General features: G+C 37.2%; 1 protein-coding gene across 4 annotated transcripts in view; it reads right to left on the reverse strand.

Annotated features, from left to right (window-relative positions):
• Positions 1 to 16,996, reverse strand: part of WWC3 (WWC family member 3) — a 98,629-nt gene that overhangs the window by 20,456 nt on the left and 61,177 nt on the right. For all 4 annotated transcript variants that reach the window (XM_068180092.1, XM_068180090.1, XM_068180089.1 and 1 more), the window contains exons 9-11: positions 8,178 to 8,420; positions 5,154 to 5,243; positions 3,446 to 4,020 (exon numbers count right to left, since the gene is read on the reverse strand). In XM_068180092.1, coding sequence (XP_068036193.1) covers positions 3,446 to 4,020; positions 5,154 to 5,243; positions 8,178 to 8,420 — 908 coding nt within the window. The remainder of the gene's footprint in view (positions 1 to 3,445; positions 4,021 to 5,153; positions 5,244 to 8,177; positions 8,421 to 16,996) is intronic.

A 16,996-nucleotide genomic window follows, 5' to 3' on the forward strand; every position in this document is an offset into this window, starting at 1 on the left:
TCAAAGACACACCAAGTTTTCGTTTAAGAAAAAAGTTTAGCACAGGTTACAGACTTAGCAATGCTGGAAGCTAAGGAACTGTTTAAAAATTTGGTTTCTAAGGCAGATCATTACCTTCCATTTTCTTATTTAAATAAAAAATCAGTAAACAATATATATGATTTTCCAGAACTACTGGGTGCCAAAGCTTGATAAATATAAGACAGCCCTCAATGAAAGAACATTCTTGTTGTCATTAATTGAAAAATTGAACTTCAAAGGAAATTTTGCTGTCGAAACTTTCATTTGCTAAGAAATCACATAAATAAATCTAAAGCATGTTTCACAAGCTTAGGTGACTACAAATACTGCATGTCAGCTAAAAATGCACTAATGAAAGAGCAGAACACTCTCATAAAAACTGATCAGAGACAAAAACAGACCTTACTACCAGAAGGCTGTCAGGCATTACTATTATACAATAAAGCTGAAGGTCAAAGAACGCTTTCCCCAGGAATTTAACTACAGCTGTGAATGTGTTGTTTAGTTGACATAGCAAAAAAATTAAGTATGCCATAATGATTAAACAGGTACAGCAAAATATCAAACAAAACCAAATGTAGCAGAATCTCCTGTTCCTTCTCATGCAACTCCAAAAAAAAAACAACCAAAACAAAACAACCCACCCCAAAACAAAACAACCAACACATCACACAGAAAAACACACAATAAGAAATTTCAGGTTCACTTACAGTGAATTTTTCTGTTGTGCCGCATGAGAAACGAGACAAAAAGCATACAGTGATAAATCACCCTTTAGATCTCTGACAATATTTTATAAACAAGAGATTATTTAGGCATTAAAAGAAATTTAGCATTTGAAAGATTTGGTATATAAAAGAGATAGCAAAGATATTCAAGCCAAATATTTTATTAACATGTTTCCTCCCATTTTCAGCTTTATAAATATGACGGATTTAACTTTTCAAGCATATTCCCTCCATTCACACATGAAAACTTATTTCAAAATGTGACCCTGTGACAGATGCAGAACAATAAAACAGCAGATCAGCAACTGAACATCAAAATTGCAGTTCCTGAAGACCCCCTTGAACTTGCTCAAGTGCTGCATCAGTGCAAAGTTCATGCAGTTTATTCAGAGTTAACCCTCCCAGCCCCCATTATTTGCAAATTACCAAGATTACCTCATGCTTTGCCTAATGAAGGACCAGGCAAAGGTTTGTGGGAACCAGGACCTCCTGTTTTTGCAGTACAGCATTCTGCTGCCAGGCCATCGGGTGGCAGCAGCAGGGTACCTCGGAAAAACCCAAAACCCCAGCATCTGAGAGCTCCCAGCCCTGGCATACAAGCTGGATGCTCCATCCAATTCTTCCAGGAAAAGAGTACAAAACCAAAATACTTTCAAAACTTCCAAATGCTACTTGCAAACAACTGCATTACAATTCCAAACCACCAGCTAGTGTGTGGAACTCAAAGCAGGCAAAATCAGAAAGGTTAAATGTTTTTAAGCAACTGTTTCCAAATGCAAATATCAAAAATAATAAAGTCTCAAAAGAAGGCAGCCTGGCTACATTTTAATCATACATTCTTCTTCAAAAAACAACACAAAATACTCTGTTGTACATAGAGAAAAGCTGTAACCTCTAGACCAGGAGCTGGATATCGCAGCATTGACAGCAGGTTAAGCACAGATTTTTTCAGATAAATGTGAAATGTGTAGAAACACAGCAGAGAAGTGAGAAAAGGCAAATCAAAGCAGGAAGCTGCCCTCCATCCTGTATTGCTGCCTAGGCCCTCACACTAGGCCTTCACTTCTAGGAAACACATACAAGTTATAAATGAACTACTTAGATACTTTCACTTCCCACAATGAGTGAAGACATGCTGTGGTCTGATTTGAGGTTTAAAGAAAGCCTCAGGAAGCCTCTTCACAGCACTAATTCAAGCACAAGTTTTCATGCTGGTCTCTGGAATTCTGTTTATTTTGGTCTGAAAGCTACAATATGGGCACTAGAAATGTTTACAGCGAGTAAAATTAAATTCTGCTGCAGCATCTTCTGGCAGTGCTAGCTGCATTAAGGAAAGTAGGTAAATCTAGACTCAAATGCTTTTGAACAATACAGGCATTTTAGCACTGTGGCAATGTTTTCTTTTTTAAAATGAAAACCTGAAAGGTTTTCTGTAAATACCATCAATGTTCCTTTGTATTACCACTTGCCAAGTAAAATTTTGGTAGGATAATATGGTCCATGCTCTGGTTATAGTTCACATTATTCCTGACATCATGAGTCCCGAATGCAACATTCTACATAATGCTAACACAAAATTCTGGATATAGGAATGGGATGGGATTCACAAAATTTAATATTAAACTAAACTCTAAAAGCCTTTCTCTACTTGTATGGTTTTATTAAAAAAACAAGCAAGTCAACACACAAAAAAGTTATCATTATTATCTTTTTCATATTAAGAACAGTTCTTCATTTGGTTGGTCTAAACAGGAAAATAAATTTGTCATGTTCCTGTATGCTCAGGCTTTTAACTTTGTTTCATTTTTTCAAAAGTTTTCTGTTTCCTCTTTTGATTTCTCTAATTTAAGTTTCTCAACTGTAGTGTTTTCAGAAGCTTCTGCCAAGGCAAGCTAAAGTCCCTCAATTTGACAGTCCAGCAGGAAAGGAAAACTCAACAGCGCATGTGCTGTGCTAGCTGCACCCGTCACCCCTCTGCAAACAGAGCATACACAGGTGCTCAGAAGCAACCAGCCAAGCAGATGCACAACATCTCACACATCCCCTACAAAAGATGCTCCTTTGCTGATGAAGCACCTACTCATGAGTGCACTGTGCACTCATTGCAGCCATGCCACTGTGGCTTCTGCTCCATCACAGAACTTGGACAAGGGAACCTGGGCTGGAGTATGTACAAGTTCAGCATTCAGTCAGCCAGCCCTCAAGAGCAGTCAGAAGCATCACCTCATATTTTGTGTTTGGGTATTTTTGTAGGGTTGGTTATTTCCTATCTCTCCTGGGTTTGTGTTGCTTTCCATTATCAGAATAAAGGCAACATCAACACAACTGAGGGCCTCAGAAGTAACTAGCCCATACTTTTTCTTACTAATACTTTACTCATTCTTGCTAGGTCCTTGGTAGGCTACACTCCAATGAAAGTGTATATTCCATTCCCTTTCTTCCAGTCAATTCACCACTGTTTTAAGATCTATTGACAAGGATTTCTCTATTCTTGCACCTCTTAGCCCTAAAACTAGAGTTTGGTTTTGGGGAATTTTCCTGTGTTTTGGTTGGGCTTTTAACACCTACCATGCAATTTTTACCTGATGGTAGTACAATAAGCCTAACTCAGAACAGTCTCTACTGTGCCACCATGCTTAGGTCTGTGTGACATTTTCTAAGACAATGTAGCAAAATAAAAACATCCATAAACTCACCTCCACCAGTTTGGACAGCAGTCAGGTGTGGTCCCATTTCTCGCAGCCCTTCATTGTCCAGAGGGTAAGCAGACGTCTGAGATGAGCTCGTGCCTTGTGCATCATCATCACCCAAGGCTGTGGTCTGACCTCTGAGCATTTCCAGGGCTCCTATGCCTGCAATCTCCTCAAACCCTTCTGACATCTGAGCCAGTGGAGAATCTCGTGATGCAGAGAGAAACGGGGTGTCCAAAGGCGAGCTTGGAGGAGATAATGATGACAAAGAGGACCGCGATGACAGGGATGCCAGGGACTGCGGGGTGTCCAGAGACCTCCGCTGCTTATTGAAATTCGAGTGTGCAATGGGATCAGCATAGGGCACATCCTTTGTGAGAGACTCGAAGGGAATTATGTCAAAGCGCAAATGCTGCCCGTAGTCTGTAACGCTGTCTGATTTGTCGTACTGGGGAAGGCCGTAGATGTCCGTGAAGCTGACTGAGCTGAGGGAGCCTCTGCTGGAGGCCAAGGATCCCCGACTGGAGGCCAGGGATCCCCTGCTGCTGCCAGAGGACATGGTGAGGGTGCTAGCTGACAGACTATGACATACAAAGAAAGAGAAAACACAAAAATGCCCTTTCAAATATAATCAGAACTACCAATGCAGACATTAAAACACTAATCCAGATTACACAAGCAATTTTACATATATGGTGACAAGGAAAGATGATTTGGCATTTTAAAGTCTAGTTCATGTCTCTTGCCCTTGTTTCAAGCACAGCCATGACTGGAGTAGTACATGTGAGAACCAGATCAGGGCTAAGTGCCTGAAGACAACAGTCCAACAACATCCAAGAGCAGGATGAGCCTACTCTTTCGTCCAACATGTAAACAGCTGTGATTTGGCAGAAAAGAGGCCAGAGTAGTCTCTAGCTAAGCAAACTCAATGTAAAGCCAGGAGGGAAAGATTACCATGATCCAGCTCAAATTTACATTAATGATTGGTCATAAACAATCCAGGGAGAAGAAGTGCAAATGGATTTGCAAAGTCCTAACAAACTGCTGTGTAAGCCTCACTCTCACAGGTTTTTCCAATGTGAAACAAAAAGACCTTAGGATGAATCCTATTCCACTTCCTCTTACCATTCTCAGTTAAGGGGGACAAGAATATTAATGCCAGAGAGAGATGAAGTGAGACAGGAACTCAGCAGGAACTGAGCTTTTGATGATCCTGTGGTGCTAAACTGAGGAATCCTCAAGAGCTGCATCTCAAAAGGCAGCTGTGAGTGTGAATATGCAAAACATTCTGGACTTGTGTGAGTCTTAACACATTCTCGTATTTAAATAGCAAAACTACCAGGCACCAAAACCCCCTACCTTTGAAGGTATCAGAACATTAAGAAACCAGAGAACTTAAAAGAATGCTATCTGCCCATAGTGAAACTGTAACAATATTACAACAGATTTTAAGAACTTATCACCTTTTCAGAAAGTAAGGTAACATATAAAATTTCCAGTTACACTTAATAATGTACCCCAAATAGCCATCACTAATCCAATTTATAAAACTCCATCCAAATCATCACATTCCACATAGCAAAGTGTATAAATGTAGTGAAAAATTAATTAACTTGGCATACATACATAGAAGTATAAAAGATAAACTTCATACATTATTAATATTCTTCTCCACTGTAGTTACTTCAAAACCTGCTGGTTTTACATAACTTACCTTTTTAACTGGGAGTGTAAATATGAGGTTAAACGTGTAGCTTCTTCTAGTTGCATAAGCAAACAATTCCTCTTTTCCTGTAACAGTATCCTGTAATTAAACACATACTTATTACTATTTTCTTCATCACAGTAGTGTTCAAAAAGTGCTAGAAGCTTCCCAAGTGTGGTAAAACATCAATGCATTGAGGTTTGGAATACTGAAAAGTTGCACTGTTTAATGAAAAGTTTTGATTTATGCTGCTTATATGCAGCGACGGTAATTCCAGCAAGAACACAAGAACCAAGACTCCAGAAGAATTCCCAGACAAAAAAAGTAACTGAACCATAATGTAAGAGTCATGATACTGAAAATACATTAAAGCAATTAGCAGTCATAAGAAGTCCTAGGTAAAAGTATCAGACTCTACAAGATTATTTTTCTTCTCTTGCATCAACCTGATCCTGCTATTAAAATACTATGCCCTTCCACCTTGTCACAAAAAAAATATTCCAAGACAATTCGTGTAAAAATTCAAAGATAAAAAGAAAATTTTGAAGGACTTCTGTTAAGCATAACCACCAATATAAAAGCTTTTATTCCATGTGTTTTAGGTGCATTCATTTATCATTATATTTAAGCAGGCGATAAAGCATCTTGATGCTTTATCTATGTTAGGAGAAAAATTTCATGCTGCAACTTATTTTTTGCCCATTCTAGTAACAAGAAGCTGAATTAGTCAGTACCACTACCACAACACAAATGGAATGTAACTTTAATGCCATCAATCTCACACACCTATAAGATATCTTAAATTCAGTATTCTGACATTATTAGAATTTCAAATAAGAGATTTTATCTACCATCTACTCTTTTTCTGGATCCAGAATTATATTCCTGATGTTTTGTCTTTCCAAGCCCAACCACTGAACTTCAAGATAATATCAGGGTAGTAATGTCTGTTGTACATTTTTGTATGTCCGGGAAAGTTACAGCTCCAGCACTACATCACAAGGTGGCTGGAAATGAAGATTCTGACAAATAGTTTGGAAAAAGCAGATCAAAGTTATTAGGCTGCCTCAGACCTTCCTCAGCTGCAAACATGTTAATGAATTCAACATGTTAATGAACAGGATTTCAAAATCAACAGAAAGTATTTAAAAATCAACAGAAAACTGTTTTATCCAGTTCTCCCAGATAAAACAGCACCTCTCAATCTTTTCTCCTGCCTTTGTGCAGCCCAGGCCAGGTTAACTAATGGCACAAGGAAGGCTGCAGCTGAGCTATGCAAACTTACACCATACAGGCACTGCATGCAGGAACCAAAAGAAAAGAACAAATGGCCACAAGAAACTTAACTGATCCAAAAGCTTGCAGGTTAAAGCAGAGATATTCACACCATCTAATGTAAAAAACAAACTTAGGAACCTACACTCCACAGTGACGGATACTGCAGGGTAGGTACCTGTGCTAAAAGGTAAGAAATGCCTCCAACTAAGGCTGTCAGCCAATATTGGCAAAAACAACACTGTAACAAAATCAAAGAATAACAAAACCCTCTGTCATATAGATTTGAAGTTCATTTTGATCTGTGCATAACTCAGTGCCTTCAAAACTCAGTAACAGAAAAGAAGTGTTAATTATTTAAGAAAGAAATACCTTTGTATTTCACAATTAGAACAAAGTAGAAATACAAAAGAAGAATTAGAAATATTTCTGGTTATTTCTGAGTCTAAAACAAACACAAAAACATCAGGGCTACTAATAGTTAAGCTTTGCTCCAATTTGTCATTAAAAAAAAATAGAATGCCCATCAGTATTATTCTAACTTCTGCTCAACTTTCTGCTAGCATTTGAAATATCAAGTACCACAGTGGAATGCTGGTTTCCACAGCATGAACTCCATGGAAAAATAGCCTGGCCTTCTTGCCAACACAGTATGCACTACCTAACGTGAGAGCCCAAAAACAACAAATAAAACTTACTACACGACAGAGTAAAGTGAACTCCCTTTTCTGTCAGTTCAAGCTGGAAAATCAATGTAACAATATGGCAAAAATTGCAAAATATATTACACTGACCTGTAGGCTGGCTGTGAATTTTCTATTTATTGCCTTAATTTGCTGTCTGAAGTAAGCATTTTCAAAGAAACTGAAGTTGTCAAAATCTGCATATGGAAAGCACTTTCAAAGATTTTTTAAATGTCTTAATTGTGTAAATATTAACCTTTACACAGATCACATTAAAGCTGGTTCTTGTAGGTTTTCCTGAAGTGTCAAAGCTGAGGTTTTACCACTACTTATGAGAAGCAAGAACAAGTAGTTTCTTGCTTTCACTGGAAGCAGTCTATGGTAAAAAGAGAGTAAGAAGTTTTGTCCTTTTCTCTGGCTACAAGAAAAGCTAAGCAACTTTGAAATAAATACTGTGTTTCCACTAGTATGTTTTTGGATTGCTTATTTTATATATAATTTGATTTTTAAGTTTTCAAGAATAACTTTGCTTACTATGTTCTCTGAATGTCAGAATTGGGATGTGTTCCCACTGCTGAGATTGCAAATGAAAAGGAAATATTGTATATAAAAAGCAGCAAAAACATAATCATTTAACATTCCTGTTATAAGGCAGAAACTAAATATAGCAAAGGATCTTAGTTCTAATGCTTTTGGAGATGACTACTACTCCACTGCAAAGAACAGAAAAATCTTTCACTATCCAGGTACTATCATTCAGGTCTCCATTATCAGACAGTATCACCCAGACCTAATCCAAGCATCTTTCAAAATTCTATTCAGATTTCTTCTTCCTATTCAGAATTTTTAGATGAATGAAAGGAAGACTAACCAGTCAACATCCTGCAACTCTGCTTCAGAAAATTCAAGACGGATAGAATTAAATAATGACAGAAGTAGTCTTCTACTTTTTTGAAATTAAATTTCTCTAGCAACTTACTTTTTCCCTAAATACAAAGTAATTCCTTACTCTTCCCTTTGAAGCTACCTACATGGATCTCACAACAGAGGAGGAAAACAATTGAAATTCTCAAACCTTTCAGTGGCCCCATGAGCAGACGTTGCTCGAGCTCGCTGAATTTCATCCTCCAAGCGTCTTTTTTCTTCCTCCAAACGTGCAATGTCTTCTGGGGATCGCCTCTGCTGACTGATGAGCTGCAACTCCTGAAGAAGAGCCTCCTTCTCTTTGATGAGCTGAAGACGGTCCCTGTCTGCTTCAGCCATTCCTGGCCAGGATTCATTATCTAGCAAGGCCAGCTGCTGTTGTATATTTGAAACTCTTTAAAAGAGGATAAATATATTTCAAAATGCAGAAGAGAAAGACAAGAGGAAAAATATCAGAATATGAAGCCTGTTAATGCCTGTACCTTTTTTCTTCTAAATATCAAACTCAGAAAATTTAGAGGGGCTTGGGAGGATTGTTTCTGGGTGTTGAGGTGGGCTTGTTTTTGGAGGGTTTTGTTTGGTTGACTGGTTTTAGGAGTTTTTTAATTGTTCTGTGTATTTTTAAAACAGTAAACAACTGCAAGTGTTCCTACATGTATAGATGTGCAAGAACTACAGTGTTTTTATCTACTGTATAGACAATATCTGTCTTCACAGCTTTCTCATTTTGTAAAAAATCAATTACTATTTTAGCGCTCGAGTTTACTGCCTGTACAGCTGATGAAGCTGAACATTATCTCATTCCTCCTTCTTCTACAATCAGATCTTAAATAGGTATTTCAAAAGTGCAGTAAGAATTTGAAGAAGCTGAAGGTGAGACACTCAACTAGTGACAACAGGTCCATACCATCATGTCCCACCTCCCTAGAGGAATGGTTCAAGGGGCTGAAAATATTAGGCTACCCTAAATGACAAATTTTAAAACTTTTAAAGCTGCCATTAAAACACAAACTTCAGTCTGGAAAAGAGATTTACTGGTTACAAAACACAAGAAGCTTTAGATGAATCTATCATAAAATATGCAATTAAATAAGCTAACTTGTTTTTTTTTTCTGTAGTATGCTTTATAGTTAGAAGTAGTTTCTTATATCTCAACATGCTGTACCATTACATGAAAGAACAGTTTTAAGAATAATTCCACAGCTGACATTTTAAGAAATTGTTCTTTTAAAAATAAATTTTGAACTCTTATCAGTATTACCAAGAACACTAAAGGTAGACATTTCACAAATGTTTCTCTTGGCATAAAGGGGAGAACACTTATTGTTAGGTATTTACGTTTGTCTTGCAATGACAATTTAGACACCTTAGAATTTAACAGGTAAAATTAGAGGTAAGTAAGAGAAAATCTAGCTTCTTGATTTTTGAACATTTGAAACTCAAGGACTGTACAACATTTATGCAGTTCACACCTCAGTTTCATCTTCACTTTGAAATGGTAGCATTCAAGCAAAGATCAGTACCTGTAAAAGATTACTACCCTTTAAATAAATAAATAAATAAATAAATAAATAAAGGCACTTTTAAGCCAGCCATAAAAGTGGGATGTAGTTCATTGGTTTTGATTAAAATAATATTTTTCAAAAATATCTGGTAAGAAAGAAAATTAACAAAAAAGCAAGGTAAAGGCACAAAACACACAAACAGAAGATTCACAGTGTCATAACGTGATTATGAATAAAAGAAAAAGCATAGACATGACAAAGGCAACATTTCCCCCATCTGAAAACAAAACCTCATGCAATAAGGTTTATCTCCTACTGACATCTGGGAAGTATTTGGCCATCTTATTATCAGGTGAAGGAAATAAACTATCAATATAAGTGTAATTTTGCAGTGACTGCATCCATATATGAATAAGAATTTCACTGTAATTTCCCCCCCACACCTTAGATTTCATTTCAGCACGTAAAGAAATTGGGTATTATGTAACATTTTTGTCTAAAGCAGAAAATTTTTCAGCCCTTCAATACCATTTCCTCCTCCTTTCACTAATACCCAACTTCCTGCCAACAGCTACAGAAAGCACTATTGTGGATCGATACATACAGTCTACATATTTCACACTTCAGCTATTGTGCATGAATTCCAGATGCAGCTTCCTGAAGAACACCTCGCCCCATTGACCAAATGTCAGGGCCAGGAAGAGCAAGCAGTATCAGGATCCCTTCTCTCCCCTACCCAGGCTGCTCTGCTGTTTAAGATTCAGTAAACACTCCTGAAGCATATTTTCAGGTGTTCAGTGCCAAATGAAACAAATAAGGACTCAAGATCCTTTCAACAGAATCACAGAATTCTGGTACAATTGAGTTATCACAGCTTGGCAAGCAAGTGTGAATCATATGAGCCTGGACTATTTGATTGTGTTCATAAGCTTTTACACAGCTTGTGGACAAAAGATGAGATTCATCTGAAGTCTCTGTGTTTCTTTGTAAGACAGCTGAAGGATTGATCCTTTCCTTCATTTTAACACTCTCAATTGTTTTGCTAGTTATTTTTATATTGCAGGGTGAGCTAGTTAAGAAGCAGAACTCAGGTACAAATGAACATTAATGAAGGCAACAAGGAAGAGAGAAGTACTATCAGGGAAGAGATCCCTCTCTTTCAGTGCTAGTGAATCAGTGATTCCACTTGTCTGTGGAGTAAAACACCACCTTCACTAAATACAAGAGGTTTTAATTTAGACTCTTGAGCTTGCTGAGAGCACGGAACTCCCTTTGTGCATGACATTCCAGCTTAAAGTTTGTTTTTTCCCTTCAATTTCTGTTATGGTGATGCTTTGAAAGTAGGAAGTTCTCATACAATAACTTAATTATACTGTTATTAAAAAGGGGAAAGTACTGCTGTGGACAAGGTTTGTATCACTGACGAGTTCCAAAATCTGATTAGGTATTTACTTTGATTCCCTCGACACTCTTAGCTAGCTCTTTCAGCCAGTTCTTCTTGTTTCTACAGTTTCCCCTTTACACAAAGAAAAAGCAGGCACAAAACACTATATAATGCAGGAATCTGTTGAAGCACCAATAAGCCAGTTCTCTGCAACCTCTATTTCCTGCACATGAACTGAAGTTTTGGGGCAATTTTGTTCCTTGCTTTCCACTGGGGAATCCCTCTGTATGATAAGTTGTTCCAAGGAACTACCAGTGACAAACTTTTTCGTATTTATCTCCTCGGCTAGAAGACACCCCTAAGGCTTTTATGGTCTCATTCACCCAAAATTACAAAAAAAAATCGAAGTAGTCATGTTTAGTTATGCTCAGAACTTAATAAAAAAGTCCTCTTAAGTATGTTCCATAACTGCAATCTGTCTCCTCAAACACAAACTTTTCTTCCAATCACAATAAATACATGAATAAGCCATTTCACTGTGCTTGCCTATGCCAGACTTTATGCCCATACTACATCAGCCATTCTCACTGCTGCTGTGTTAGAAGAAAATGGCTGTTGTCAAACTCAGTGCAGATATTAACCTGCCTTAAAACATCCACTTAAAATCAATGTGTTGACATAGATTGCAACCTAAAGTGGAAAAAAAAATTAGGATCCTTTATGAAGTCTCTGTTTTTCAATCACATTTTTCTTTTCTAATGAGCATTTTAAATTTACTATTTTTTAACTGTAGTGACTGCAAAAGAGTGCTTTTATCTGGCCTAATGCCAGATACTGAGGTCCCTACTGATCCAGCCATTTAACATGTTCCTGTGGAAAAAACTGTTAATTTTGAGCCATCAACATTCCAGGCATTTTGCCCATTCCCATCCTTGCATAATAAGTGCTGGGGAGCTTGCATTCCTCACTGGAGTAGGTGGTATCAAATGACTGGTTCCCTAGGTAGGCAGGCCAACTTGCTGCTTAATTCAGTATTTAAAAATTTCGAATGGAGATGAACATAACAGTTCCTGTTAAGGGCGGGGCACAGATGGGATGACAAAGGTTTAACCTGGTGATGATCTTAAGCAAACACTGAATTGAAATGGCACACTAGCCCCGCAGTAGCCATACCTAGGTATCTAGAATGATGTCTCGCTCAAGATAATGCAGACACAGCATGAGGATGCAGATCAGTAGTCACTAGTTTACTATACAAACTACATCATGGGGGAAAAAAAGGCATGTATTTCCAAAATTTAATTAGACATAATTTAATTAAATTTAGTAGCATGTCTGAATCATTATAGCTCCCTCCTCCCCTGACACAATAGGGCAACACTTCTGTCACTGAAAATACCTGGGGAACCTTAAAGATTTTGTTAATGTCCAGAAAATCACTTTCAAGGGTGATATCTGAACCCAGCACTAATGAAGTTATGTTGCTGAGCTCAAGAGGATATTTATTAAATACAGCATAAGAAGCGAGTAAAAATCACTTATTGTGAGATGAGTGATCTACAATTACAATTTACCCCATGTTAGATTCTTACTCAGACTATGAACAAGACAGGTGTCTTGGGGAGGGAAATACTCTGAACCAATTCAGAGGTATTAACTCATGCTTGTAAAATGGACAAATTATGGGTATCCTACAGTTGGCACTTATTCTTCAAACTTAACATGGTTTGAATTTTACAAGGAGAAAAAGGAAACCAAACAATACACCTCTAAATTTAAAGGCCTAGGCTTTTGGCTGACATACCATACCACTCCAGAACTGAGACCTTTGTTACATGCGGTATGGGAAGACCAGTGGCAATAAAATAAAGAAAATATTCCGGTTCCTATTTGAAAGAAAACAGTGGCTAAGATCACATAAATCATCCAATCAGCCCTGCTTACTCTTTTCCCTAGGCTTATAACTGGACCCAGTTCTCTGACACTTCAGGAAACAGGGAATATCTCCCACATGCAACACCCAAAGGAGGTGGCTGTGGGACTGAAGACACATAATGAAGGGTGTAAGAACTGGGTAATTTCTAGTATTTACTGACCCTCCTGAGTGTGGATTATAATTTATATCCAAAGAGGGGAACACTAGAGAAAGATGAAGAAAGAAATAAATGGAAAGAACAAGAAGGTGGGGAACTCAGCCAAATGCTCACAAAATTTCTCCACTGTGTCTATTTTGGCTATTCCTGCAAGTATGTGCCACTGTAGCTTTGGCAGACAACACGAGTATGCTCTGTAGAATACCCAGCCTTCCTGACAACCCAATTCATTCAATAACAACGAGGTCTTAAACTGGCTTATGAAACTGATGAAACCATTAGAGTCCACTGGCATTTTGCAGATTTTAGGAAAGTTGCAAAAATCTGCTTAAAGCAAGTTTTCCCAAATGCACAGGTGAAACAGTACAAAACTTTAAAAAAGTTCAAAAGCATGTCTAAGCTTCCTTTATACCCCAAAGAAAAAGTTTTATGTATAAAAACCAACATTGGGAGATTAAGGTTTGGCTGAGCCAGATATTTCTGTGATACCAGAAAAATTACTTCATCCTTAAATCAGATTTTCAGATTAGTTCAGCAGAATAAAGCATACAAATCCACTGAATTTCACTAGAGATTAGGTAATTAAAACTTGAAACCTGCCTATACAAGACAAATTTTAAAAGGAAAATACTTGACAATGTTATTGTATTAGTACTGGAATGTTGCTATCAATATCCAATCAACATGTACTTTGTCACTATAAGCAAAAAATTGCACTGACACACTTCTGCTTATGCTAATGATTTTAAAGGACAAACTAAAATTTAATTTTGGAAATGAGACAAGTTTGCAGCAAACTATACTGAACAAAAAGAAATACATCCTTAAAGACAAATGTAGAAATATTAAGCATATTTGAGTAAGAGGTTTATTCAAGGCTAGAATAAATCTCTTGACATCCACTGCATGCCTCTATGAAATGAATGGAAAAATAACATCCTTGAATTCCAATTCACAGAAGATACAAATAAATACTACCAAAACTAGGTGAGCTGGTTGAAGATGTTTAAATGTATTATTAGTTCATTAAAGTTAGCTAATATCAGACTGGACTATTAAAAAAAAAAAAAAAACACCAAAAAAAACCTCACAGCTAAAACTTTTGTTGCTTCTTATTGGAGGGATTATTTTTCATTTTCTGATTAACACACTTCACTGAATATGAGGCACTGCAGCAATGACACTTCATGAACATTTGCTAATATACTTCATGTAGCATTCTACTGAACTGCACAACTTAAGAGTTATCAAAGAAAAACAATTTGCTTTTGAGTTCTCCTGCTATGAAGCAGTATATTCAGAAAAGTGCTTGAGGGGTACATTTTCCAGTGTGCAAATGCTTTCATGAGAGGTGGTCTCACTGAAATAGCAACTGAAACTAAGAACAGTATTTATCCAGGCAGCTTGGGGCTGTCTGTTCAAAAAGACCGCCCTCCCTCCCCCTCCTGCTTCTCTGGAGGGCCACACTGGCAGATCTGAGAGGAGAAATTTCATGGAAATAAGGTACAGTTTATTTAGAAATAATGGGAGAGGGGGAAGAGTACACAGCAGAAGAAAAGTGATTGAGCCTCCTTTCAGCATGATTGGTGAGTTAAAAAGCAGAATTTACAAAACTCCTTCAAGAGCCTGGATCAGAAACAGGGGAGAGGATCTCTTCCCCAGTGTGCTGGAAATGTCAGAACCCACAGTGTACAACATCTGAAATACCCATGGGAAAAATAAAATTGCAAATCATCCAACTTCCTTCCAGTGGGAAAGTGATGGAGGGGGAAAAATAGCTATGTGAATGTCTTAATTTATGCAAAGACCAAACCATTCAGCAGTCAGAGAGATTTTTGAAGGAGGAATTAAAATGAAACTATCCTTTATAAGGGAGGAAGAATATTTCGGGAGGGCAAGCCAATGCTTCTGCAATCACTGGGTCTCGTCTCCTGAATTCCTCAAGACAGTTAATTCAAAAATCCATGCATTTCCTTGCTTAGGCTCCATATACAGAGAATATTTTAATTTTTAAAGACTTTTTACTACATCTGGCAAACATTCTGCTCATATATGGCTAAATTCACAAGAGCAATTATAATGCAATAGTCTGTCCTTCAGTTTGTGGGGCTTTTTTCCTACTTTCCTTTCAGGGAAAAGACATACTTTTCTCCTACAGTGCATTTTAAGCCTCCCATTAAAAGTCTGTCAGTTGTACTTATTTGCTGTATGTTTCAACACCCGCTTGACAAGCAAGCAGTCACAATATACTGCCTTACAGATGTGACATACTGTAGCATTTTAATTTTCTACTTTGTAGATTTAATCCATCGCAGCACATTCCGTCACCCACACTGTGCAGTAACAGTAGATATTTCACCAGCCAAGGGAGAACGAACACAAAGATATTTAGTAGAGACAAAAGCCCTACAGAAATGCCAGCAAGCTAAGGGGAAGGAATGCATGATAAATGAAGAATGCAACCACAGAGATAACTGGTAGGGGCAATGAGCTTTGTGCAGTTCCACTGAAAAGCTGAAAGCTGATTACTTCCGTACAACATACTGGGCAGAATAAGGCTACTCTTTTAAAGCAACTAACATGCTTTTGCTAAATAACAGACCATTGTCAGAGCTGCTATCCTGGGAAAGCAAAACTACTCTTACTGCAGTCACCATTCTCTAGTTGGAAGGTTAGTTACTCAGATGTTCTACACTTAATTAAGATCAAACACCAGCTCACTTCTGATGTTCAGAAATACTGCATTCCATGCAGAAACAAATGTTCGGCATTTCCAGCTGAGAAATGCTTTGCTACAAAAAAAAATTTAACCCATAAATACCCAACACCGCTTTACCCCCTCTGAAAAAACACCACTCCATCTTTTCCCTGTCATAAATAAACAAGAAGAGAATTGTTTTGAAAAACACAGAAAAGCTATGTCAGAAAGCTGAACTAAAAACATTTTAATACAATCTTCACAGCATCAGTGGCTCTGTTAAACTGAACAGTATAAAACTAAATTCTATCATTCTTCTTTCAGCAACTCTTAAGTCGCTAAGTTATCACTGGACGATTAAGTGCTACGTTAGCCTGTGAGCAAACCCAGGACATGGACACATTTTTGTTTTATTCTTTTTCCCCCCAGTTCTTTAACCTTTATTAGGTAATAGTCACTGGTATTTACACGCAGTATGTATGACACAGACTTCCATTCAAGTTACAAATCCTGAAGATTTAGCTGTGTTTACCTAACTTGCTTGTACCAACTTAAGTTTTTGAAGACTGTATTGTGTCCAAATGTGGGTAAATTTTCCAAGAACAACAAAATGGTGTACTGCCCATAAACTTCCAATTCTTGCCAAGATAGGTGACAGCATTACAGATTCCCCCAAAGAAAAAGTCACTACGATATGAAAAAAAGGCAAAAGAATTGAACTTCTTTTTCTAATTCTTGTTCTGAAAAATGTAAAAAACTGGTAGAATAGAACACATTGAAAAGAAAAAGAAATCCTAATTTATACAAATTTTAAAACTATGGTTTTTGAAGTTAACTATATTGACTCTTTTAAGTGTAAGTCAACTTCAGTAAGAGAATATTCTACCAGCACAAGTCCAAATAATCATAAGTGCATTAATTTAATTAATTAATTTAATTAATTTTCAAGTAATCATCTGTACCCACACTACTGTCTTGAATATGTGGCAAATAGTTTGAAACAATGAGGTTCAATGAGGACCTGCTAAAATATTTAAGTAGATAGTACTTTAAAAACTTCAATAAGCTAAACGACAAAACACTGCAAGACTGGCCTCCACAAGAGTAATACTTACAATAAGCATTTAGACTGAAGGACTTAGTGAAGAATAAATCTATTTCAAGTAATACTTTTTATCACTTTTATCAGACTTTTTTTCCAACTTCAACATTTATTTTTATGTACCCTTTTGTTCAGCTCTGAACATCTCCATTTATTTCACAGGAAGTTCATCATTCTTTCTTCTTTGT

This window comes from Anomalospiza imberbis, chromosome 2 (genome assembly GCF_031753505.1).
Source record: "Anomalospiza imberbis isolate Cuckoo-Finch-1a 21T00152 chromosome 2, ASM3175350v1, whole genome shotgun sequence".
Classification (NCBI taxonomy): Eukaryota; Metazoa; Chordata; class Aves; order Passeriformes; family Viduidae; genus Anomalospiza; species Anomalospiza imberbis.